Here is a 26,621-nt window from a genome sequence, read left to right on the forward strand (position 1 = left end):
TAACAAATGCAAAACAGTACATGGTACAGTCAAAGCACATTGATCCAAAAGGATAGCACCGAAAAAAGACCTTGCGGTCTTGTTTCCATTTGGGTCCCATGCATTCATTCACTACACAATGATGACAATAATCGAGATATCTCAAAAACATGATAACTAAACTATGTACAGGTGGAAGTACCAACAAAATCTAAATACAAATAAATCACTCGGAGGGGGGGGGGGGGTTGGGCAGTCATCTTCTCTCCTTTTGACCCGCTGACATTTTTCAGACCGTTTTAAAGGAAGCCAGTGATTTGTTTGTTTTGAGGGAAGGGGGCAGGGCATTCCACACCTGAGTGGCAGTGCTGTGGTACCGACGATCAAAATCGCCCATAGCCTGGTGGGGGGACGTGGGACGGGTGGACACAGGGGGGGTGAACTGATAAAAGGTTGGAGAATCTGAGTCACCCTGACTGCTCTATGTGGTTGTAAACAAAAACATGCCGCAGGTTGCCAGCAGCATCAGCTGAACGTCAGCTGATCGGAAGTGTAGCAGCCAGCCAGCAGTGTGTGTGAGACGAGTGAGTGAGTGAGTGAGGCAGGCTACGAGCGTGTGTGTCGGTGGAGGAGAGCAGCTAGCTAGCAGCACTAGCACAAAAAAGGCAGACAACATGATGGCTGATACCATAGCTGATACAAGGAGGCTATTCACCAAGCCTCAGAACTTAAATGACGCGTATGGACCGCCGAGTAACTTTCTAGAGATCGACGTGAGCAACCCGGAGACAGTAGGGGTCGGCCGGACCAGATTCACCACGTATGAAATCAGACTGAAGGTGAGCAGCAGCAGTGCCATGTTAAAATGGAAAGACCAGTCTACACTCCACTCCATCTTAATACATAAAATAAAAAGCCCTGTCTGCTTACACACTTCGTCGTACGACCGTGTCGCGCACCGAAAATAGCTCATCTACAAGCTCACAACTCGTTGCAGATGCGTTGCAGATGCGGTGTGTTGTGAGCTTGTATATCGGCTATTTTCGGCAGCAAAGGGCTGCTGTGTTATTTGATCGCCCGAGCCTTTCGCTTGACAGAAAATGGCAATTTCCAATGGCTGTGTGGGGAAAAAAATCATTTTTGTTGAACTCCTTCAAATTAAGCCCTTTCTTGCTCATTTAGTCAGTCACTTAATCGAGTTAGCTTACAGGCTAGTAGTAAGTGACCTAATACCAGCCGGTAAGCTAACTTGCTAACAACTTTTTATATGGGACAAAAACGAACTCGAAATGTTAACCGTCAACTGAAAAGGAAGAACATGCAATGTTAGAATAGATATAAATATGTTAGGTGACGTCTGAACATGTTTACAAAGTCACAGGACCACAGCTGACAGACTGCAATTTGCTCCTTGAATAACGGTAGCTGTTATGCTAACGGTTGCTACTAGCTTAGCAGTCTTGTTAATGTTACCTGGGCCAGTCGAGAATGCTGGCTTGCCAACGTTAAATAGCTGCGATACGTTATTGACAATATCACTTTGAGGCTGATGCGAACATTACTCGGTTTATTTTAAGACAGCTAATATTATACAAGATCTAATGAGGTTTTTCATAACCTGTAGCTATAGCTAGCAATTTTGCTGCAGCAGATCATTTGTTTACACTTGTGGCTTCCGTGGTGTCGCGTGAACATATGAACTGCAATAAAAGAATAGGAGTATACGTTTAGATCACAGGTAACTTTGTTCATAAACTAAGTGACATTCTTTTCGAACCGTTGCAGATGATGAATCCCAGCCACACCCTGTTACTCACTGCAAAGGATAGATAATAGTATGTCACACACCATGACAACCTGATTTGAAAGGGAAGCATATGACCCAAAACGGAGTTCCCTCTTCACACACTCAATATGGGTTTGGTACATGTGTGTAACATGTGTTATACTGGCTTTATTATTCCACTACAAAACTCTAGAATGCTGTCCAGCATGAGCGGTAAAAGGCAACAGAATTGCATTAGTCAGCTTTAGCTGGAACTTCAGACAGGATGTTGCAAGCTCCCCGGTCCTTCCTAGCCTAGTCCACCGCCCCACACTTCACATTTCCTTCCCCTTGGTCAACAGTTGAAGAGGATATATAGAGCACACGTTTTCTCAAAGAAGATGAATATAGTCATAATGAGACTGTTTTTGCAAGGACCCAAATCATTCTTTAACTAGAACTTCACTCTGTCGAGTGCCTACTTGCTTGTTGCACACAAGTATTATGGCCTACTAGTGCGCAAGCAGAGCGTGCAAGTACTGTAGACCGCTACAAACTGTCAAATCTCAGCTTCTCTGTGAAAGAACGTTTGCAATATTGAATTATTAGGTTTAGCTATTTGCTACGTACCTTGCTTTTGGAGGAAGAAAAGTAGTATTTTGAAGTATGGTAATGATTACTTATGCCTGTTATGGCAGTGGTGTCAGATTACATACATGTATACATAGGGGCATTACCTTTAGTCCACCCGACACTGAAACATGTCATCGTTGCGTCACCATTGATAATCAATTATACCCTGGCATTGGTACATATATTCATCACGTCATATGCTCATATGTCTATATAATATATATATATATATGTGTGTGTGTGTATATATATATATATATATATATATATATATATATATATATATATATATATATATATACGTCTATATGTATGTATATATAATTTCTGAGTTGATTAGTGGTATAATGTGGTTACTCGGGTGGTTTGATGCGTATGTCCCTTTAATCCACCCGACACTGAAACATATCATCATTACGTCACCATCGTAAACCAATTATACCCTGGCATTGGTACATATCTTCATCACGTCATGGGACATACGCTTTGTAGCATGCCGGAAAACATACCTGCACGGTCTGCTTCCGTATGTCCCGTGCCAGCATATGACGTCATATCATATGCTGCTAAGGGACATTGGTACATATCTTCATCACGTCATGGGACATACGCTTCGTAGCATGACGGAAAACATACCTGCACGGTCTGCTTCCGTATGTACCGTGCCAGCATATGGCGTCATATCGTATGCTGCTAAGGGACATACGCATCGTAGCACCTGACTGATAACATTACTTGCACGCTCTGCCTGCGCAAGTAATAATATGTATTATTGTGTATGTTTGGACCCTCTTTTATTGCAAAACATTTGTGTAATCCTGCTACCAGTTAAAATTTAACAACTCAAGGATCAGAAAATCAATTTCGGACTCTGCTGTTACTCTATTAACCTTGCACCCAATACATACAATAGGCGGGCCTCTTATGTTGTGTGTACTGAGGTAGGTCTTGAATTCAGCCTGTCAAGTAATATTCAAAAACCTATATTCAAATTGTTAAAAAAAAATCACACCTGTGTGAAGTGAGGGGCGCTAATATATTAAAGTCTAACTTGATTAGACTGTAACTTGATTAGGATGTAAAACAAACTGTGCAAACACAAACATTTAAACGGCATTAACAATAAAGAGACAATATGACGTAAATGACACATTATGACGTACATTTTCCCTTCATTGACAATGCGTTTACAAAACAAACATTGAACTAAAGACAAACATTAAACCTGTGTATAGGAGGGGCTGATGCCAAAACAAAAACAAATTCCATCCGTGTGAAGTGAGGGGCGCTCTTGCCTCTTATCATCGTACATGTTCATGTTCCCTTTATTGTAAATGGGTTTGTGTAGGACAAAGTTTGTGAACATAACCTACACAAAAAGCTGGACATAGGAGGTGCTAGCGCCCCTCAAAAATAAAAGAACATTAAAATGTTAAGATTAAGTTTTGAATATATATTTTTTAAAGTCTGCCTTGCAAGTTCACAGTCTGGGCCCATGTAAACTTGCACAGCAGCTGGCCTTACAAGATCACAGTTCCATTCTAATCCACCATATACTGGCTGCTCAATACTGTAGCTGAGCCAGGTTTAACCTGGCGTCACAGGGCTTTTCGCAATACCTGGAGGATCACTGCACTGCACTAAATGCACGGCCACTGACAGGAATCACACAACTTCACGTTAATCGATTCAAAATGAAAATGTAGGTCCAGCTGAAACAATCTTGTGTAATAACTGTTTACGACCCAAGTCTGTTGCAGAGAGAGATATTTGCACTCTGATCTAAAAAACCCTGTTTGGAAATGCAACACGATCTGCATCAGAGCAGTAGAGGCTGTGTCTGCTGTCGGTTTCAAGAAAAAACGGTCTAGATTTGAACTTGAGCTTACCACAAGCCCTTAGTAGACCTAAACAACATATCTGCGTGTTGGAGCATGTAGAATGTACAACATGCGTTGTAAGGCTGAACGATTAATCGTTTTTAAACCGAAATTGCGATTTGAAAACACGCGATTAGCAAATCGCAAAGGCTGCGATTTTGTTTGTATCATAATATTCAACCCGGAGCGCGTCTGATCCAGTATTCACAACACAGCATACTGTGCTCTCTGTTCTAACCAATCAGAAGTGTCCCTGCAGTGCATGTGACCGCAGTGCATGTGTACACGCTCACCCAGTTCCCAAAACAAAGTCATCATTTACGTCTACTCTGCTCTGCGTTCAGTGCGTTGATGCTAATGCTATCATGCTAGAAGTCAGCAGCAGCTGAGCAGCAGCCGCATGCATAGCGTCTGCGGAGCCCGAAGAAACTTTCTTAAATCCGCACAATTTAATCCCAAAGAGATCAGGCACTTCGGGGATATGGCATTATTTTGGTTTTGACGTTACAGACGTCCAACAAGAGAGTTTTGTGCAAGACCTGTCATGGTGCAGCGACAGTCAAAACATCCCGCAACAACACCACAAACCTTCACATGGCACGGGCGCTGTCCTGCTGTCCTGTCCCCTGTTTATTTTAATGCTACATTATCGTCGTCGTCCCCGATTCTGGTGAACCGGTCCCCATTGTGGTGCATGTTGTACATTTGTAATGATATGTCTGAGCGAGGTCCGCGAAATTGTACCGAGATCCGAGTAGAGCAGTCATTAAAAAAGAGCTTACACCAGGACCCGTGGTGGGGAAATAGCCGGCCAACAAGCTCATAAACATTAAAGTTAAAGTTATGAGCTTGTCTTAAACCTCAGACAAACTTATCTCTAATAATTGATAGCCTAATTATGTCATCACATCTGTCAAAATGTAGCCTACACTTATGCAATGCATATGCTTTTATTTGGTTAAAAAAATCCCACCCGTGTGAAGTGAGGGGCGCTCTTATCATCGTACATCATCATGACGTAAAATAGACACTAGGCCTATGTCTTTGCTCAGACACTGACATAAAATTGTCAATGGGAATTTAATGTTTGTGGAGGACGTTTGTGAACATACGTGCACTGGATTTAGGAGGGCCTAGTGCCCCTCAAAAACAAATAAATCAATTGAACATAATATCTAAATGTGAATATTAAATGAGAATCACAATATTGTGCTCTGATGATTAGATAACTGTAGCCTAATAGCAATTGCACTTAAATAGAAAGTCTGGAAATTACATTGCATTTATGGTCTGTATCCAGACAGAGCTATTTACAATTATTTCTAACATTACAATTTTTTCTTATTGTAGTTAATTAAACACAGGTCAATTTGGTTAGCCTACATTATTTTGAGCTGTCTCACATCATGTGAATCCTGACATCACTGCCTGGTAAAGTAAATGAATGGTATGCCATTTGGTAATGTTTCATTACTTTTTAAATGGACACAGTGAATACTAAATTGAAGCTTTACTTTTTAAGTGGTGCAACCACTTCATTATGGAGCTTTGTGTGTCTGTGGGTGGGTGGGTGGCTGGCTGGGTCTGTCCGAGCACGAAAATAGCATTTGGTTGGTTTTCACAACCAAGTGTCACTGTTGTGCAGCCTAACACACACATACTAACTGTATAGGCCCTATATGATGATTTCGGGTGTGACATTACAGTACAGTGAGTGTACAGTACAGTATAGGGACCCCCTGGGGACCCACACACGATAACTCTTTCTCGACCGTTTCGGACGCGGGCCGGCTCGCCTGAAACGGGCCGGCACCCTGGGTGCGTTCCTCTGGGTCTGGAAGTTTCGGGGACCCCCCCCGGGGACGCCCACACGGAGTTGCACCACTTACTTCACACGGGTGTGATTTAAAAAAAAATATCGCGAGTCAAATCGCAATCGCAATATTGGTCAGAAAAATCGCAATTAGATTTTTTCTCAAAATCGTTCAGCCTTAATGCGTTGTACATAGGCCTACACTTTAAAATCAGATTATTTGACTGAAGTCGGGACTTGATCACCCCGGCTGGGTCACCCGAGTGAGGGGTATGATGTTCGCGAGACCCGAAACCCCGATGACCTTGGGCTACATCACTCAGGATACGTCCCAGTTGCATCCATGCGATGTATATTTTATTCTTTACAAATGGCCAATATCTGCAGAAAATAGTCAGAAAGTGAAAGTGTTTTATTTGTGCAAAAGAAGAGCTCTTATAGTAAATCACATCGGTCATTATTTAGAATCAACTTTTGATATTGTATATCGATATACATAATGACATATATATTGTATTGTGGCCTCTGTATCATGATGCGCATCTATTGTGAGTTTGCAGGCAATACCCACCCACCACTACTAGCCGGAAGCAGAGCTTCCTGGAAGTTTTCCCGCTTTTGCCAAATTCCACCACTTCCGTTTAGAGTAGACAATCAACAGTGTAGGTCTTTCCCTGCAGCGTGACATATGGGTGGGTTACAAATTCAGAATCTCATCATAAGACACATTGGTGTTTAAAAACTGTATTGTAGAAAACTGAAATCGGTGTGGGCGGGGAATTTATTTTTTTCTTTTTGAGGGGCAGACAGCTGCCTGTCCCTTATGTACTGCATCACACACTCAGAATCAGAACCAACTTTGTCACATTACAGGTTTACAGGTGTAAAACGTAAAGTAAAAATGTCAGCCGTTTATTATGAACAGGCTACATTTAAACTTGGACCTAACTTATAAGTACCAATACCGGACACTACTTGTGTATTTTATTTTCGCTACAAATTCACAGTGCATGTTTATTTTGAACAGGCTACAGTTAAACTTGGATATATACAAAGCATAATAAACGGGATGCACGCACAGATTAGACGCACCAACGGACCAACATGCGGAAACAACGATCGGACATGCGTGGTTTGGGTTTAGGTTAGGGTTTGAGGTAGGTTGTCGGTCTAATGACAGTCGGACCAATAGTCTAAACTAAAGCCTGTACACATAATAAACAGCTGACAAAGTAGTGTTTTATTTTAGCGTAGCGAAATTAAAATACCAACATTTTTTTCATTTTATTATTTCTTATGAGTGACACTGCGTCCTAAGCAAAGCTATTTTACTCGAACACAAAAATAACTATACTCACGTGTAAAACATGGGGGTTTCTATTCTCGGGCAGTACAGAATATATTTCTTGTTTTACGCCTGAGGATGCGGGGTCCTACTCTGAACTTCAGGTGGCTGCTGAGCCTTTTCCCTCACGTGTGGTGTGCCAGCTTCTCAAAGCATTTGCTGTTTATTGGGACAGGTCTCCAGTCATTCAGGCATGTCACTGTTGTGTATGGGATTCCACCTGCTCGATGTGTGTTTTTCTTTGGACAGTGGGCAGCGTACAAGTTCACATATGAAGCATTAATAAGGGAAAATTAGCTTATTAGTCATGGAAAATCTGGAAAAAAATGCTTACCACTAGCTTTCTTCACAGATGTGTTCATAAAGGTGTATACTATCACAGAAATAATTGTTCCAAGCCAACTCCCTTGGGAAACGTTATGGGAGCCAATCAAATTTGGGGTACACGGAGGGCCTAGGATAAATGCAGGACATTTTAAAATTGGCCAATATCGGCTTGTGAGGTGTGTAAATAGGTTTTTTTGGGGGTTCTGAATCCGTTCCAACCATTCATTTTCAGTAAAAATGGCTCAGTAAAAATAAAATTGGCCATGCCTGCTTTTGTATGTTCCAGACATACTAGTGTAATAACTAATAATCCATTGTATGCATATCTCAATGGATGTCTATGGTGTTTTCTTGTTTGTGTGTTGGTGTGGGGGGCATATTAAAATATAAAAAGCATTTTATTAATATATCACAAATGCATCTTAATTGAAACTAACTGTTGAAACAGAAGTAGATGGACACTCTTTAATGGATTTAACTGATTTATTCTTTTCAGAATCAGAAAGACTATTGTCACACCATTAAAAAAAATATATAAGGGGGAAATTAATGTGCCGAATTTCATGGCTCTATGATATCACAATATAAAAGATCAACACATAATAAAAAATCACACCCGTGTGAACTGAGTGGTGTAAGGCCTGTCTGACGTAATGAAATCATGTCTGACGTAATGAAATCACACCCGGGTGAACAGGGTGAACATAGCAACCATGCTCATTTTTTCTGCACAGACTAACAAAGCCAGTTGTAGGAGTGGTTTACACTACTGCTAAAATGTAAGTATGCTTTTGTAAACAATAATTACAAATATGAATAAACATACAACTATCGCTACTCTTCCAACTCCCTGGCATCTCCCTCACTGCTCTTGTCATCTAGCTTGTTCTTGCAAAATTTGCCATGGCAGTTACCACAAGCAGAAATGCACTGTGCATTAAAATGCAGTGTGTACACTCCCCCAATTTACCACTGACTAACTTCAGAAGATAGTCTGGTGTGATGGGGTCTGTTCATTGACGGTACGGACTCATAGCCTTTGTCACCAAGCTTCCATCCATACTCCAGTACATTATGGATGGAGATTATGGATGGAACTAAAGCTTGGTGGTGGTACACTGGATGTACTGTACATCCAGTGATGGACTTTGCAGCAGCAGCCAATCTCTGGTCTGGATATAAGCTCGGAGAGAGTGCTGTGCTGCGGCTCCTGCTGTTGGGCCAGTTTTTCTGGTTTGATACTCCCAGTAGCGGTAGTAGTTCTGCAAGACTGAAGTGGAGAGGGCTATGGAAGTTTTGGACATCCAAGCCAACAAGGATGACATCATCACAGCCAGCTGTGAACTATTCAAGTTCATGTTCCATGGGAAATCGCGCACAAGTTTTGGGGACTGGAGATTTGACATCTTCAGCAAGCAGGCCGCTACTGGGAGTATAAAAACTGAAAAACCTGCCCCCAACAGGAGCAGCAGCACAGCACTCTCTCTGAGCTTATATCCAGAGATTGGCAGCTTCCATTCATACTCCAGTACATAGGCCTACTGGAGAATGGATGGAAGCTTGGTGACAAAGGTGACATATTAGTTATTACGCATGTTTGGGACATACAAAAGCAGCCAATGTTATGGCCAGGAAGTCATTTTTACTGAAAGTTAATGGCTGGAACAGTGGTGAAGTGGTCCTTTAAGCACCCCACAAAAAACCTATTTACACACCTCAGAAGCTGCATGTCCTGCATTTATCCTAGGCCCTCCGTGTACCCCAGCTTTGATTGGCTCCCACAAAGTTTCCCAAGGGAGTTGGCTTGGAACAATTTTTTCTGTGAATGTAGACACCTTTATGAACAAATCTGTGAAGAAAGCTAGTGGTAAGCATTTCTTTTCTAGATTTGCCACAACTTAAAGGACCACTTCACCACTTTTCAACATCTCTTCATATAATTGGTCCTCACTAATGTTAATGATAAAACACCACCATTTTTTCCTACTCCGTCTGTGTCTCATAGGAGGGCTTTGTGCAGTTAGGACACCCGTCCACCAGTGACATCATCATTAGGTAGATTATTTTTTAAACAAGATTTTAAAATATATTTAGATTTTTATGATCGTGAGAACGATGGCTTCAACTTTTGAGGAAAAGAAAGCCTGCCGTTTCTATTAGCTTGGATTCACCATCGATGATGTCACTGGTGGACGGGTTTCTGAACTGCCCACAGCCTTCCTATGAGACACAGACTGAGTAGGAAAAGAAGGTGGTATTTTATCATGAACATTAGTTAGGACCAATTATAGGAAGAGAAGTTGAAAAGTGGTGAAGTGGTCCTTTAAGCTAATTTTCCCTAACTATTGTGGCATGTTGTTAACTTGTAGATTTGCCATTGTTTGACTGGGCGTACAACCAAGTTGGCAGCATGAGATCAAATGACTCACCACTACTGATGGTAAATGAGAACTGAGAAGACACTTCCACGTGTGTAGTTTCAATCTATTCAAAACTCAATATTATTGATATAAAATATTGTACGCAGTAAAACATTATTTAACGACTGCATGTGTCAGGTTGGTGCTGAGAACTAGTGTTCTCTCTTGCATGATACAATTAATACTTACTTTTGAATACTTACGTTATTATCCCTGCAAGGAAGCTGGAGTGTTTTTTTTAGATGACTGGAAATAATTATTCATTGAAATGAAATAAAAGAAAAAAATTAACTATTAGCAAAAATGGCAAATGGATGGTATTCAAGTTAAACCCTTGCTTTGAGTTACTTGATCTTAGTGGATTGGATGATTGCACTCTCCCACAGTAATAAGGAAAAAGCAACACATATTAGCCATTTTTACACTTAATTAATTTATTAATTAATACATTTTACAGTGTTTTGGAACTCAGTAGCGGGTGGAAAATCCAAACTCAGCCGTTCTCATGCAGGTCACCAACCTAGCCACATTTTGCTGTGGGATGGGATGGCATCCCATTCTTCAACCAGGGTTTGTTGCAAGTCAGACAACGTGGTTCTGTTGGTCACTAACACGTACAAGCTGATCCAACAAGTGTTCAATTGGGTTGAGGTCTGGACTCATGACAGGCCATTCCATCCGCTCCACTCCCAATGCACTGCAGGATTCACGAGCCTGTCACAGGCATGCCGGCACGGCCCATTCAGGCAAAAACACTCAAGCAAAGAGTGTCACGTCACAAATCTTGGGTAATGAAGGCAAAGGCGTTGGCTGCCATCATGTTGTTTCTCCAAAAGTGGCCGCTGAGCCTGATACCCAACACTACATAGTGCCAGTTCAGTGTTGAGTATAAATGGGCCTTTAGTCTCAACATCCCTACAGTTAACATCCCTATAGTTGGTACAACAAACTGTTCTTCAGCTTACTTCACCTCTGGGTCAATTAGCACATCATTTACGTACAGTATATTTGTGAAATAATTTAAAACCCTGAGTTATTATAATTACATTTATTTTAGCAATCTATGAATATCTAATTGATCTATAGATAAATTAATAATCATGAATTGATCTCCAACCCCCACCCCTATTAGTTAGATAGACGGTAGAACAAACATGAGTTCCATGTTGTTACTTGTTATTAATTACAATACTTTTCATGATTAGAGAAAAGTTTCTTGTCCAAGACATTTCAGTCTTACTGTATTTTTCATCAGTTCTAGCTGTCATTCAATCATTAGTATCGATTGAGTTATTCTTGGCAGGTCTTTATATTTTGTGATGTGTAGGTGGTGGCTAGGCGCTATGGAACAGTCTGAGATTGGCATCAGTCTTCCCACTCTGTATGATTGCCTAGTGTTTTCTTGGTTGTCATCCATGGTGTGACTGACATCCCTGTGGTTAGTGGCCTGGAGCAATTCAATTGGTTGGCGCCCTCAAGTATTTATAGTTTCCATACCTTTTTAAGGATGGAAGAAAAAAAAGAAGCAGTCTCCAGGCATTAGTGTTGAATATAAGGCTACTGTACTTGATTAGCGTGTAATAATTAGCATATGCGTGTAATCAGCATTATTGTGCGCCTCGTAGCCCTCTGTGACCCTGCTTTGCATAAGAGCACAAGAAGAGGAGCATCTCTTACTTCTTAACAAACGTGGTGTCAACTTTGCTTCGATTCTCCTACTCCTCCTTTCTTCTCCTTTTCTTTAGAAGCATTTTACGGCAAGTGAAAGTGAAGGGCATGATACCTAGGACTGGAATGCGTAGCATAGGCTTTGTTTGGACTTCTGTTAAACCATGCTTCTAATATTGGGGACCAAATTGGAATGTATTTTTCTTTAATTATATGCCATAAAATGTTTCGTTTTATCACTCCCAACCCCTTCTGCTCTGTTCTCACTGCACCCCACCCGCCCCAATCCATCCCAATTCAAGAGAGTCCTTGCGTCCGTACTGAGTGAGTCTGCCTAATCCCTTCATTGAGAGGGGAGAAGAATGAATCGGGCCAGGGGGTGGGAGAGCTGGACCGTTTGCTCCCCATCCTTGTCTCCCCACCCATAGGAGGGCAGAAAGCCACCCCCTGCCCCTGCCCCCTGCCCCCTCCCCCCCCGACGGCCTTCGTCTCCCTTCCCACTTATCCCCTTTCTCACCCAGCTGTGTGCAGTCAGTTGCCTTGTTTGTAGAATGGTTATCTTAGCCCCTGTGATGACTATATAGACCAGTCCCATATACAGTTGGGTGCCACCGATATTGTCCCTTATCATTTGACCCATTTAGGCCTGACCTCAAAATTTAAAAAAAATCCTTCTAAATCCTCCAGTTTTCTGAAATAAATATTTTCACGATTTTTCAAAAATAGCAGACCTACAAGCTCGTAGCGCGCCACTCGGTGGCGTGCTATGAGCTTGTAGATCTGCTATTTTTCAATAGCTAAATTATAACATAATGTTTAAAACACCAAAAGGGGTTCCCGCCCAAAATGGGTTAACTGTCCTTTTGCGCAGATCACGCAAACCTCAGCAAAAAGAAAAGGACAATATCGATGGCCTCCAACTGTAGTAGCACTCCCCTACAGGTGGAGGGTTTGTAGGCCTGTGGCTGTACTGGTTCTTTTGGGTAAAATTAATGGTCAAATTATGTGATAAAGTACAAAACGCTGGTAATGCTTATCACAAGATTTCTCTAGAGAAATTGATTAGTATGTTTACCCAGCAGTCAAATTAGTTTAATGTGCCAAAAATAAAATCAATGGGAAAGTTGTAATGCACCTTTTTACGTCAGTAATTAGATATCACTAACCTGCTTATTCCTTTACAACAAAACATTTGGGCAAGGTCATTGAAGGAGTTCATGGTCATATGAGAGACTTCATGGCCCACTGCAGTCATTTTATTGTCACATGACCAATTTGACACGCCAAGGCCAACTGGTTACATAGGGTGATGTGATCTAGATTTCATGGTCACTTCTGGGCAGCCAGGCTTTCATTTGATATGTATGATGTCATTTTGGCCCATCTTTGAGAAGGAGGTAGAGGTTTTAAGTTTATTTAGAATTCCTGAATTTTATAGCACTTTTCAAACTGACTTGTGACATTTTTGTCTTGTGTTATACAGATTTTTAGGTTTCTCAAAATCATGAGTGGCAGGTTGAATAAGTATTGATTACCCCCCCCCCCCCCCCCCTTACCTTCCACTTATATATATATATGTATATTTCATGCTAGGCCACTCCTTGCAGTGGTACTATATAACCTTTATGCTTATCTTTTCAGTCTGTGGGTTTGAATGAGGTCTCCTAAAAGCATATTGTTTGTTACTGTTTTGAACTCTGCATACAATGGAAGGAAAAAGCATTATAGGCATTGTCTTCTGCTGCTGGCTTCCATCCCCTCCAAAAGGCACAGTCAGGAGAGTGAACTTTGGGATCTCACTTTGTTTGTGGACAGGAGCACATAAAAAGCTCTTATGGTACTCTCACCCCTCCTCTCTACTCTCATAGCTTCTCTCCTTCTTTCTCTCTTCTATTTGGAGGTGGAGTTGGGGGTGTTTGGTCATTAATAAAACGAGGACGGTTTTTGGTAGGGGGTTTGGGGTTGCTGTGGGGGGTTTGTCAGGCACAGTCAAGGGTAATCCAAAGTCTACAGCATCCACCGACAACTATTTTAATGGAAATAGGGAACATATTGTATCAAGGCTACCATATCCTACTTGAAATGACAGTATCAAAAGTGGGAGTTGATACTATGGCAACAAAGCAGCTTTTTGTCAGCTAGGCGAGTCGAGGGAGGAGGGAGGCTGTTGGGCTACAAGGGCCAGCTAGCCAGGGAGCGAGAAAGGGAAAAAAAGAAAGCGAGTACATGGAGAGAGAGTAGAGTGAGTGAAAGACCCACAGCCCCATCGCTTTTGTTCCCTCTGTATATATATTATATATATATCTTTTTTTTCTCCTTTCGGAATATGATGCAATGGAGATGGCATTGTGTTGCCATTTTAATACCATTATTGTGAAAGGGGAATCATGGGAGGGGTAAGAAGGGGCCATGCAGGGTTAAGGATGCTCAAACTTGACTTAATCCATCCTGCTAAAAGCTAATGCATCGCAGCATCGGCGACTGTGAACCATTCTCACAGGAGACGAGTGATCTTGACACCCCCCCCACACACATCTCTCTGGCCATCTCCATCTCTCGGTTTTTCTCTTCCGGCACACACCTTGTACAGAGGATTCTTTTCAGCCTGTCCTTACCTTAATGAGCCATATAGCATTGTCCTAAACATGATGAATAATCTGCTTCTCTTATGCAGGGTTGCACTGTGGCTTTGTAACCGAGAGAACCCAGTAGAGGTCTGAATCTGATATGGAGGAGGTTCCGTATTTGGATTTCTATAAGCAACGTTGTTGTTGCATGCTGTCTCCCACACTTCTTATCACGTCATTTGTTAAATTAATTTGTTACGTTTTTTGTTAGGTCTGTGATTATTATAGATGAGATGACTATGGATTCATTTTAATTTTTCTTTGTATTATGGGACCATTCATTGGGGTACATTTTTCCACTCAGTTAAATTTATGCTCTATGATCTTGTAGGTCTGCTATCCTTTAATGAATTGCTTATCCTCTTCTCTCGCTAGGTTAGGTTTCTCTCCGCTTTCTTACTCTGCAAGTGAGTTGGACAAAGTGTGCCTTTAAACTGTTAAGAAAATGCTAAGACCTAGGAGGGGTGTGGGCCGGCCCTGTGTCCCGGTAACTCGAGACACCCGAGCCCTAACCTCTAACCATCCGTGAAGGGAACAGAGGCGAGGGAAATCTGATCTTTGACTTGTAGATCTCCCACGCACCGCCTTTTTAAACTGTGTGTGTGTGTGTGTGTGTGTGTGTGTGTGTGTGTGTGTGTGTGTGTGTGTGTGTGTGTGTGTGTGTGTGTGTGTGTGTGTGTGTGTGTGTGTGTGTGTGTGTGTGTGTGTGTGTGTGTGTGTGTGTGTGTGTGTGTGTGTGTGTGTGTGTGTGTGTGTGTGTGTGTGTGTGTGTGTGTGTGTGTGTGTGTGTGTGTGTGTGTGTCAATCATACCTCTCTCTTTTCAATCCCACACTTTCGTTCCTCCCCTCGTCCTGTAATGCCAATCTCTTAATCATAGGCTTTTGACTGGGAGAGGGGATTGAAAGGGCAGGTGACTTATTCTCTCCTTCCAAGCACCTTTTGTCAAGAGATGAGTGGCCCATACCTATGTGTGTGTACGTGTGTCTGTCTGTGTATGAGCATGCTCGAATGCAATGCAGCGTGCTATGATTTATTATTTGTGTTAACTGTGCGACTGGTCAAACGTGTATAACTTAACACCTGTGCAAGTGTGTGTCCGTGCATTTGTGTGTGCTTTCTGGGTATGTACATGAGGGGATTAGAGTCACGGCGGTGGCAGATTACCTGTAACCATGATCTGTTGTCATGGGGGGATTAACTTTGCGGTGCTCCACACTGCGAGGTAACACGACGCAGCGGGCCAGCCCACGGTGAGAAGAGAGAGAGAGGAGGTTTAATGCAAGGGTGGTGGGGCGATAAAGCTAAGCTTAATCCACTTCTCCTGTGACCTGAGTGAAGGGGAGGGGGTATGGGGCGGGGGGCACCGCCGGCCTCGCCTCGGGAGAACTCCACAACTTGAAATGAGAGGGTAGGTGGGAAAGAAATGAGGCATTATGCAAATGATAACAAACTTGAGATAGAGAGGGTGGCAGTCTGTGTCAGGGAGACGGATGGATCATGAACAGAGGTGCTACGTTTCTGTATGTTGCCGTAGCACTTGAAATCAGTCCGACGGCCACCAAAATTCCATCCAAAAGATTACACCTGTGGCTTGGTGCCTGCCGCTATCGTGCCCTGGGCAATTTTCCATTGAGTACCACTGACATAGAAACATTTTTTTTTTACTTTTACGATTTAGAAGACCTAAGGTCTAAATTGGTTAAAACTCATTCACTGCCAATGACATTTAACACGTAAAATTACAAATTAGTTTGATCTCCTATCGTTCACTACAGCTGTGTTTTACATCTGAAAGCAATAAAGCATGTCACATTTGTCACATTGCATTCTGTTCCCAATGGACCTTACGGTAAGCTCCACCCCGCTCGTGCACCTCCCTCGATACCGTTTCTATGCAGGACAAGCGAGTCCTACTACCTGCTACTCCTCCACTGAGGACCGTGCTATGTCGGCGTACTTCTATTCCGAAGAGAAATAGAAGTATTCATATCAACAACATCCATGGTGAAACATTGCGGTTGGGCGTCCTGCAACAGTGCTTCATAGGTACCCAGAACGTTTGGGGCATATTCTTTTTTTTATACCGTTTCCCGTTGGACAAATGGTGTGCTTTGTAACTTTCTCCACGTTCAGTTGCTTGTGTGGACGGCCACATAACTTCACCCACAGGCTCCAGTCACGTCTATCCCCCTCCCACTGCGGTTCAGAAAAAAGAACGCTGCTTACCCTTTTCTGCACATTGTATCCAAAAAGTGAAGGTCCGCTAATGGTCTAAACTAACTTGAATTTAGGAACGGCAAAGAAAATCCAAGTTTAAACCGTTAAACAAGCGTTTAAATAGCTTGTTTAGTGAGCCGCTTGTTTTTCAAGGAAGTTGTGCTTGACGTGTTAGTTGGAAAATCTAATTACACATTAGACAAGGGGAGGCGCTAAAGCATTTTAAACTTCCTTGAAAAAATGGAAGCGGCTGACTAAACAAGCTATGTAAACCCCATGATGTAAACGCTCGTTGAACCGTTTATACTAGGATTTTCTTTGCCGTTCCTAAATTCAAGTTAGTTTAGACCATTAGCGGACCTTAAATTTTTGGATACAATGTACAGAAAAGGGTAAGCAGCGTTCTTTTTTCTGAACCGCAGTGGGAGGGGGATAGACGTGACTGGAGCCTGTGGGTGAAGTTATGTGGCCGTCCACACAAGCAACTGAACGTGGAGAAAGTTACAAAGCACACCATTTGCTCCAAGGTAAGTTGTTTGTTGTTTATTAGACGATTGATTTAACCATTGTTTAGTAAAAGTTGACGTTAATAGTATGATTTAGTAGCAGGGAGGGTGAATGAGTGACATGTGCATGTGCGTACCCACGGGAAAAGGAATAAAAAGAAAATGCCCCAAACGTTCTGGGTACCTATGAAGCACTGTTGCAGGACACCCAACAGCAACGTTTCACCATCGCGTTATTATACAGTAGTATATATTGATATGAATACTTCTATTCCTCTTCGGAAAAACGCCGACATAACACCGTCCTCAGTGGAGGAGTAGCAGGTTGTCCTGCATAGCAACGGTATCGGGGTTGAGGCGGGGGAGGTGCGCGAGCGGGGTGGCGCTTACCGTAAGGTCCATTCCCATGAACACAATGCGTCATCGCCACATCGCCAGTTGTCATGTGAATCAGGAAGTAACACACAGACGTAGGGAAGTGCCCTAGGATTATCGTTTTTCTTTTTAATTTTAACACTTTATTTTCAATATTAACGACTGACCCTCTAGCAGGGGTGAGGAGGTGCAGATCTAGAATTTGATAGACTGAAGAGTGGGCAGATTATAGAGAAGAGAGGGTTTGAGTTTTCCACATTGAAAATATTTTCAAAGGAGGCTCAAGGGCGACCGTCTGACTTATTGTCACAGAGTGGGTGACCATGGCCAGTTCTGCCCTCCTATACTGTTAATTTAATCATCCATAGAGCAAATAAAACTCTTCAGTTTTCTCTCCTCTTGGTCCATAATGACTACAACCCTTGCTTCTGCTCTCCGCCATTCAGCCATTTACCCAGTTGTCAAGTTAACTCTAGTCTCCAATCTCTTTTACACACATTTTAGTCTATCCATCGATCAGTCTAGCATGCATGCGCGCGGCTCGCAGGTTGCGTGCGGTTATTGCAGCTGCAGCACCCACTCGCTCGAGTACACGGCACTTGTAGCTCCTTCTACTGTGAATTCTGACCTTCTGTGATTGTGTTCCGCCAATGAAATGTCCTGTGCTCTCTCTGCTCGTCTGTATGTTGTCATCTGATGGCCATGTGCTGTCAAGACTAGTGAAGAGGTTAGGCATTGTGCTCTAATGTGCTGTTTGCTTCATTGTTCTCCGTCAATGTCAAAACATCTCCAGTTTTTAACCAATTTAGACCTGAGTTAAAAACGTTCGCTCTGAAATAATATATATTCAAAGATTTGCGCCACATTTTTACGATTTTTCAAAAATAGCAGACCTACAAGTTCATAGCGCGCCACTTGGTGGCGCGCTATGAGCTTGTAGATCTGCTATTTTTCAATAGCTAAATTATAACGTGTTTAAAACACAAAGGGGTTCCCGCCCAAAATGGGTTAATATGATTGCTTGTAAACCGCAACTTGGAATAAAACACACAAACATACACACACAAGATAACTTGGTGAAAAGGATACTATGAAACCCTTTTTTGCAAAATAAAAAATCACCTACAGTTATTTTCTTTTCATTATTCAGTAAAGTTGGATTTCAATTTATTTATGTAATAAATAAAGTCAGAGTGGATCACACAAAGCTAGAAACAAACCAAACAAAAGCAGACATTTCAATCAGTTGACTGCTTGAAATTGGCACAATCTTGCACTCCATCTGTCAGTAATTTTCTGACAAAATGATCACCAGGCAGGCAGGCATTGGTTCCTCCTTTCCTGTTATATATTGATGGGTGGGTGACCTTAGTGCCAGGAAAGGTTCAGTTTTGAGAATTTGAGAGAAAAATAATACTGTATTGTCCCAAATATCTAGACTGATTATAAGACGACCCCCATTTTTTGTGGAAAAAGAACATTGAATGTCAAACAGTCTAGTCCCCGTTTATAATACTATTTCCATTGGAAATAACAGTCTTATATTCAGGCCAATAGGGTACTTACTTGCCACTATATGTTTGAATATAAGGGAAGGTCCCTGGAACTCTGGCATTGAACTCAACTATTCAATGAATCGGTAAAACTATTTTCAATTACTGGTTTTGGCCAACTCGCATCATCAGAATCTTTACGTTATTTACATTTGGGCAACTTATCCACTCTCAAACAGTGTAATGATCCCGTGCCTTTTTCAAATGAACAAGTGAACATATTTTAATTCCCTTTTGTCCACTGGTCAACTTTGTGTGTTTGGACAGACCAACCTGCCTATCTTCAAGCTGAAGGAGTCTCGTGTGCGGAGGCGATACAGTGACTTTGAATGGCTCAGAGCAGAGCTAGAAAGAGAGAGTAAGGTAAGTTATAGTTTATAGCTTTTCAACATATATGTACACTGGACCTATGCTTGTCCCTCTCAGTTAATTCATTAATCTTCTATGAATTTGAAATATTGTTAACCAAGAAAGTGAGTGTCACTATGATGTTATAGATAATTACATCCATCTATATGAGCACAATGGGCTATGTGGATACATGCCATTTTGGAAAGAACTGGGCCCCTTCCCTACTTCCTCCACAGGTGTTACCGATGATACTAATGAAGGCTCTGTTCCATTCTGGTCAAACAGTCAGGGTGCTGTTATTGAGCATGTTGGCTAACTGGAAAAACTCTGCTACACCAGTGGGTCTCAAAGTGTCCTTGAGTGGGTTCCAAATGGCCCTGTACGGGTTTGGGGGTCCTTGAAATGTAAAAGTTTGAGAACCACAGCACACTAAATGGAACAGAGCCTTAATTAGTATCATTGGTAACACCTGTGAAGGAAGTAGGTGAAGCAGCCCGAAAGTAGGAAGAGTAATTCTTTGTGCATCATAGAGGCCGAACCGGAGCGACAGCCCCGGTTCGGTTAATTTCAGTGGAAGTTGCTCAGTGGCGTTTTGAAGCACCCGGAAGAACCGTCTACTTCCGCATTTGGACACCAACAGTTGGTGTCCAAATGCGGAAGTGCAACCGAGAGCTCAATGTTAAACCCGAGCTGCACAGGGTTTCCTCAGGCAAAATGCAGGGGCACTACTTCCACATTTGGACACCAACAGTTGGTGTCCAAATGCGGAAGTGCAACCGAGAGCTCAATGTTAAACCCGAGCTGCACAGGGTTTCCTCAGGCAAAATGCAGGGGCCCGCCTGCATTCTCAGCTCTGACCAGTAGGACCGAGTGCTTCAACGCTGGAGAGCATCCCTGGGGGCTTGTTTGCGGGAGGGAAGCCAGGGCAGGGAATGCAGTCATTGTCACTGGAGTGGATCAGTGACTCCTGTAGGTTGGTCAAGGACCCTGTCTGTCATTATGGGTGTTGAACTTAGAGTTCTCAAATTCTGCCCGAACCTGACCCAACTTTTTCGGGCCGGGCCTAAAATGTATAGAGGGGCCTTTGGCCCCATGAGAAAAAAAAATATATATATATATATATATAGTTTTGTTATAATAATAAAAAAATGATTCTGTTCTGTCTGTGTATTAATCTACAGTACTATGAAGATGGTGCTGACTGGCATTTCACTTTTTATTCTGTGATACAGTTCTCAAATTCTGCCCAAACCCGGGCCTTAATTTTCAGGCCTGTTGAGATCTCTAGTTGAACTGTGAGGAATTGTGTGGTGTTCCACACACTACATCCTCCAAGTGAGGCTCCTCACTGGCAGGGGAAAAGTAGCAGGTGATTCAATGCGTATTGGAGGACGCATAGTATGGTTTCAGTGCATCCCTTGGACCAGTCAGTTTGAAGACTAACCAGAAGGAGCCAGCAGTAACAAGACTACACAAGCGTGTGGGGAATTTGGAAATAACTGCCAAATTGGGAGGAAAGGGGGACATTTTAGAAGGAAAAACAGAATAATAAGAAGAAACATAAACCACCTCTTGTATGACTCCTTGGTTTCTTTTGCTCCAGGTTGTGGTCCCACCTCTTCCTGGCAAAGCGCTGTTCCGTCAGCTCCCATTCCGAGGAGATGATGGAATATTTGATGACTCTTTCATCGAGGAACGGCGTTCAGGCCTGGAGCAATTCCTCAACAAGTGAGTCAACTAACTTGTGCAAGTTTATTGTCATTCTAGCTTGCACACAAGTGTGGCGTCTTATCTCATCGAGACATTCATTTTCACTTTGTGAACAATCAAACACTTTTTGTATGATGGGCAGCAGACACAACTTTTTCACTTCTCTTTTGTATTGTTAACAGACTGAACCCAAAGAGAAGGGTAAGCCTTCTCTCACATTCTCCTCCATTCTCCATCTTTCATAATTACCTTGTACAAGATGAGAACTGCCAAAGAGGACACAAGTGCGCTCCCCCTGCAACATAATTTTTCCCACATTTGTTTAAGTGTTGATGTGTAATTTATGATAATTGCAGCTCAAATTACAGCGCACGGTTCCTTGAGGGATAGTGTGTGCACCCCTGCTTATTTTTGATCCAGTATGTCTTCATTCTTCGCTGTCGAACAATAAAAGTTACAGTGGGACTGTAATTGTTTGCTTTGATTGCAGACTTGGCCATTATCTTTGTTTCATGTGCAAATGCGTCAGCGTTACCTGTTAGAATCTTAAGTGTGTGTATAGACGGTCGAGAACATAAAAAAAATCCATAAATAGATTTCTTTTCTTCTTTTTTTTATAGAAGCTCAGAATGTGTTGGTAATTAAGATATTTTCTCCACTACGTCCTGTGAATGAAACACTAGTGTTGATCATATCATTGTTCAGACTTAATAGCGGCCAAGCTGGCTGACGGTGTTTAATCTGTGATTGAGAGCATTGTGAGGGGGAAATGTTTTGGAATGGTAAACATGATTATCGCCACACAACAAATGGAAAAGGAGGGAGAGCTGTCACTTTTCAATTAGGGAGTTTAGACAAAATGCATTCTTCAACTGAAGAAGTTGTTTGCATCATTTTTCCGTCCTGTCAAAATTACCAAAACCAATTGAGTACGTTTAATTTTGTCCTTGAAGATGATGTTGGGTAAATCTCCAATGAACAGACTTTAATGGTATGTGAATTGTGAACTGCACAGTAAGTGCCCCCTTGAGAGTGCTTTCCCCACATCTTAAATATTTCCCATTTAAAAGTTCAGCTGTGTATGTGTTTAGTGCTGTTCAGCCTGGCTATTGTAATAGAGATTTGCTGATAGGAGAACATTTTCTATTATGAAAGATTTGCCCTTGAAAGATTACATCTTAAAAGTCTCAGGTGCACTACTGTATGTTCTGATGGGAGCTTCTAAAAGCTTAACAAGGACAGGAATCCAATCCTGATTTCTTGGCATAGTGGTATAATCTTTTTCATACTGTCAAACAGTACTGTACAATTATTGGGGTGTACAGTATTACCAGGTGAACGAAAACACATCGCATGGATGCAACTGGGACGTATCCTCAGTGATGTATCCCAAGGTCATCAGGGTTTCGGGTCTCGTGAACATCATACCCCTCACTCGGGTGACCCAGCCCGGGTGATTAAGTCCTGACTTACGTCCCAGTAGCTACCCTTGATCAGACCCACTAGGGAAAGACCAGGGCCACACAATCCGTTGGAACCACTCAGAAACTACTATGCCAGGAACAATCCGTTGGAACCACTCAGAAACTACTATGCCAAGAATGAGAGGTACAATTCTGGCATTAAAATTCATGGCTATTAAAAAGAAAAGGAAACTAGAAAACGTGCTCCTCGGAGCACAGGTCTCCACCAGGTCAGGATTGTTTGTTGGAGGCGTGCATTGCTTGGTACTGGATTGAGCATAGAAGGAGCAGTTAACTTTTTGTTTATTCAATATTTCAGGGTATACAGTAAATCAAATAACATAACACAATATATGTGACACACCCATACGGAACATACCAAAAAGATGATAATGTCATATAATCACCATATGCAAAATAGTGTGGTAGCATAAAAGAAAAATAAATTCTATAGTCCTACACTGACAGTTACAAACCGCATAACCTGAATCAAGTTTTGAAACAAAACAAACATACGACAAGACAACACACAACATGGCATGGTCACCCCTCCATAACATAATGGATGTAGTAGTGCACCCACACATGGTTCCTCATAATAAATATACTGAACAACCCAGCTGCGTTGGAGATCACGTCTAGCATGCTCAGATTTTTAAACTCATTCAATCTGGAATAGCTTGGAACTTTTTGCGAAGTGCGAATATTTTCGTACCCCCCAGCTATGGGACGTTATCAGCCTGTATACTCCATATATGAAAGCCCCAAAGCAGCCTTTAACATTGGTCTGGTTGCTATGCAATGCCTCCGTCACCACCAGCTATGGTATCCTTACAACTCCTCTCCATTTACCTCGGTTACAAGCAGGATTTTCAAAGCTCCATAACTCGGAAACTACGATAAATGGTAAATGGTGCATTTATATAGCGCCCTTATCCAAGGTGCTTTACATAGATTGTGCATTACATTTACCCATTCACACACACGTTCATATGGCGGTGGAAACCATGCAAGGCACCAACCAGCACATCAGGAGCAATTAGGGGTTCAGTGTCTTGCTCAAGGACACTTCGACACTTCGACACTAACTCCGGGGGAGCCCGGGTTCGAACTGGCAACCTTGTGGTTAGGTTACCATCCATTTGTCTTGCATCGCTCCCGACATGTAAACGTTTCTGGCGAGAGGTAAACGGTGTGTGCTAATGCTAATGATAGCCAATCCTTAGAGTGAGAGTGTGCAGGGGGCTACAGCAGAGATGAAAATGCGGCTCAAAAATAATGAATAGCCAATAGACAATGATTTACAGTAGATGGTAGTTGTAGTGTGTTGTGGGTTGCGTTCATGATTTTTTGGCATTTTTTTTCAAAACGGGCCACACCTGCAAAACTTTCGATGTCAAATCTTAGCTAATCATTATAGAATGCCTGATCACATGGAAAACGAACACTGTGTTCATTATTTCAGGGATTTTGTTCAAAATGGAGCATTCCTACAAACTTTGTTATCCAATCTAAGCCAATCAGGATGGAGTATGAAGCATCTGAAAGACTCATTTTGTTTCATGGCTATAGAGATTTTGCTTGATGTTTGGACAAAATCTGTAGGTGTACCATCAAAAAATGTGTTTTGCAAAAATGGAGCTCCTGGTGGCGCTATAACAGGCCCATTTGAAAAACATTGGGGCAAAGGTGCCATCCAGGGAGTGTGTGTGCACAGTTTTGCTTTGATCAAGCCAATGGTGCTGGAGATTAGCTGGTCACAGAAGGACACACACACACACACACACACGCACGGACAGACGGATTGATGGACAAGGTGCAAAACATACTCTCTTCCCCATGCTTTCGGATGTCTGCAGACAAAAATCTAATTGCATTATGGCAAGAAGCTATAATGCAATTGTAGTTGTGTATACACGATTCAATACGTATTTTCAAAAAAATATAGGCTGTAGGCACAAAATGTAGGCACAAATATATTTGCAGATTTTCATAGTCACAGTGCAGGGGTTGTTTTTCGATTGTTTTCGACTTAAGTTTACTTTCTCAGTTATAACTTGACTCCCCTGCAGCACACAAATAATTGATCATCATCTGAACTGAACTGTAATTCAAACTGAGTCTTAATAACTTCATCACTCCTATGTGTGCGTGTGTGTGTGTGAACTTACCTTTTTGCTCTTGTTTCTTTTTCAGAGTGGCTGGTCACCCTCTAGCCCAGAATGAACGTTGCCTGCACATGTTTCTACAGGACGAATCTGTGGACAAGACCTACACCCCGTCCAAAATTAGACAAGCCTAAAGCTAACACGGTGGCTTTGTTTGGCCTGGTGTGGCTTGGCTAAGACCAGCTCAGCCCCGCAACCCAAAGCTCTTGCTCAACTGCTAAGAAAACAAATCCCTCTGGAATCTCACAAACACTTCAATGATCTTTTTTCCAGGGACCTGTCCCTTCTTCCCCTTTTAATTAGTGATGCCAACTAGTGCTTGTTTTTCACCTTGTAATTTGATCCAGTTAAGAATGTGTGACAGGTTATTGTTAATTGTGGTTGAAAATAATTTATAATCATTTCTGTTTTGGTCTGGAACTGCCACTAACATGGGTGTTTTATGTATTTATCAGTGAAGTATGTTTGTACTTTGTATGTATTCATTTATAGAGTAACATGAAGAATGTTCCACGTATGCAAACCTTGTGTAAAAGCCACAATACTTTACTTTCCATATAATATATATATATATATATATATCCAACTGGAATGTTGCTCACCATAACTGTGACCTTAGCACACATGTCTGGATGGTCCCTGCCATGTAAATCTCACATTGTATTTGTCCCTTTGTTTAAGTGTGTGTGTGTGTGTGTGTGTGTGTGTGTGTGTGTGTGTGTGTGTGTGTGTGTGTGTGTGTGTGTGTGTGTGTGTGTGTGTGTGTGTGTGTGTGTGTGTGTGTGTGTGTGTGTGTGTGTGTGTGTGTGTGTGTGTGTGTGTGTGTGTGTGTGTGTGTGTGTGTGTGTGTGTGTGTGTGTGTGTGTACTGTACACCAACCAGCACCTCTCCTGTTATCCTCCTATAATGATTTTCTAGCGAGTAAAACATACACAGAGGGAACCGCAGTATTTCTACTGGCTATGTGCATTTTGAGATTTATATACTGCTGTGCCATTTTTGTTGTATTTTGACAATTTTCCAATAAAAACAGGTCAAGTGCATTCATGTATAGGCATTCATTCATCGATGATCCTCACCATCACTGTACATGCACATGAGAACTACTACAGTAACTCAGGCACACATCTAATCTTTATCATGTTTATAGAAGAAAGAAAATGTAAATATGTTGTCCACTCTGACTACCCTGGGAGTTTCAGAGATGGCAAACATTGTCCTGAGTTGTCTGGGTTTTTCTTTGTATGTTTTCATGAGGTCATTGGAGCTGTTTTCAATTTGAAATATGTGATAATTTGTGGCACTAGCAAGGTTTTTTTTGCCCCCTGTGTAATTTGTTCTATAAAACGTGTTTCAACACAACAGCTTGCAATTCCATTAGGTTATATTCAAGACATTTTAATTCAACATATTTAATGTCCTAGTACTTCATTACACTTTTCAAAGAATTATAACTTCCACTTTGTACAACAGAATAAAAATATTACAGCCCATAAAACTGTTCCAAGTGCTGAATCCAGTGTTAGTGTCTAACATGACAAAGTACTGTAGATTGATAGGTTTAATGCTGTCTCTTGGCTGGGGCACACCAACACAAACATGAAAGTATCCACTTAAACACAGACACACCTTCAGGTCATTTAAATTTCAGAGTTTGGGGAGCCAGTGCAAGCATATTCATATGCAGAATGTCTCTTCAGTTCCTCTTCGACGGCGCATGCGTCGCGTTTGGTTTCAGCACTGGGTCAGATGGACAGCGACTCTCATGTTTTGCTGCCCTGGCATACGCGCATGTGTCGTCTTTTGGTTTCCTCCGTTTG

General features: G+C 42.0%; 1 protein-coding gene across 2 annotated transcripts; it reads left to right on the forward strand.

Annotated features, from left to right (window-relative positions):
• Nucleotides 1–371: 371 nt before the first annotated feature.
• snx3 (sorting nexin 3) lies at nucleotides 372–25,844 on the forward strand. 2 transcript variants are annotated; one of them, XM_079526749.1, is made up of 4 exons: nucleotides 372–818; nucleotides 19,377–19,472; nucleotides 21,064–21,188; nucleotides 21,353–21,654. In XM_079526749.1, the coding sequence occupies exons 1-4, from the start codon at nucleotides 654–656 to the stop codon at nucleotides 21,474–21,476; spliced, it is 510 nt and encodes a 169-aa protein (XP_079382875.1). In that variant the 5' UTR covers nucleotides 372–653; the 3' UTR covers nucleotides 21,477–21,654. The 2 variants fall into 2 exon arrangements, with proteins under 2 accessions (XP_079382875.1, XP_079382876.1); XM_079526750.1 differs by lacking the exon at nucleotides 21,353–21,654 and adding an exon at nucleotides 24,830–25,844 and having other exon boundaries at nucleotides 388–818.
• The last annotated feature ends 777 nt before the right edge of the window (nucleotides 25,845–26,621 follow it).

This window comes from Electrona antarctica, assembly GCF_951216825.1.
Source record: "Electrona antarctica genome assembly, chromosome: 17".
Classification (NCBI taxonomy): domain Eukaryota; kingdom Metazoa; phylum Chordata; class Actinopteri; order Myctophiformes; family Myctophidae; genus Electrona; species Electrona antarctica.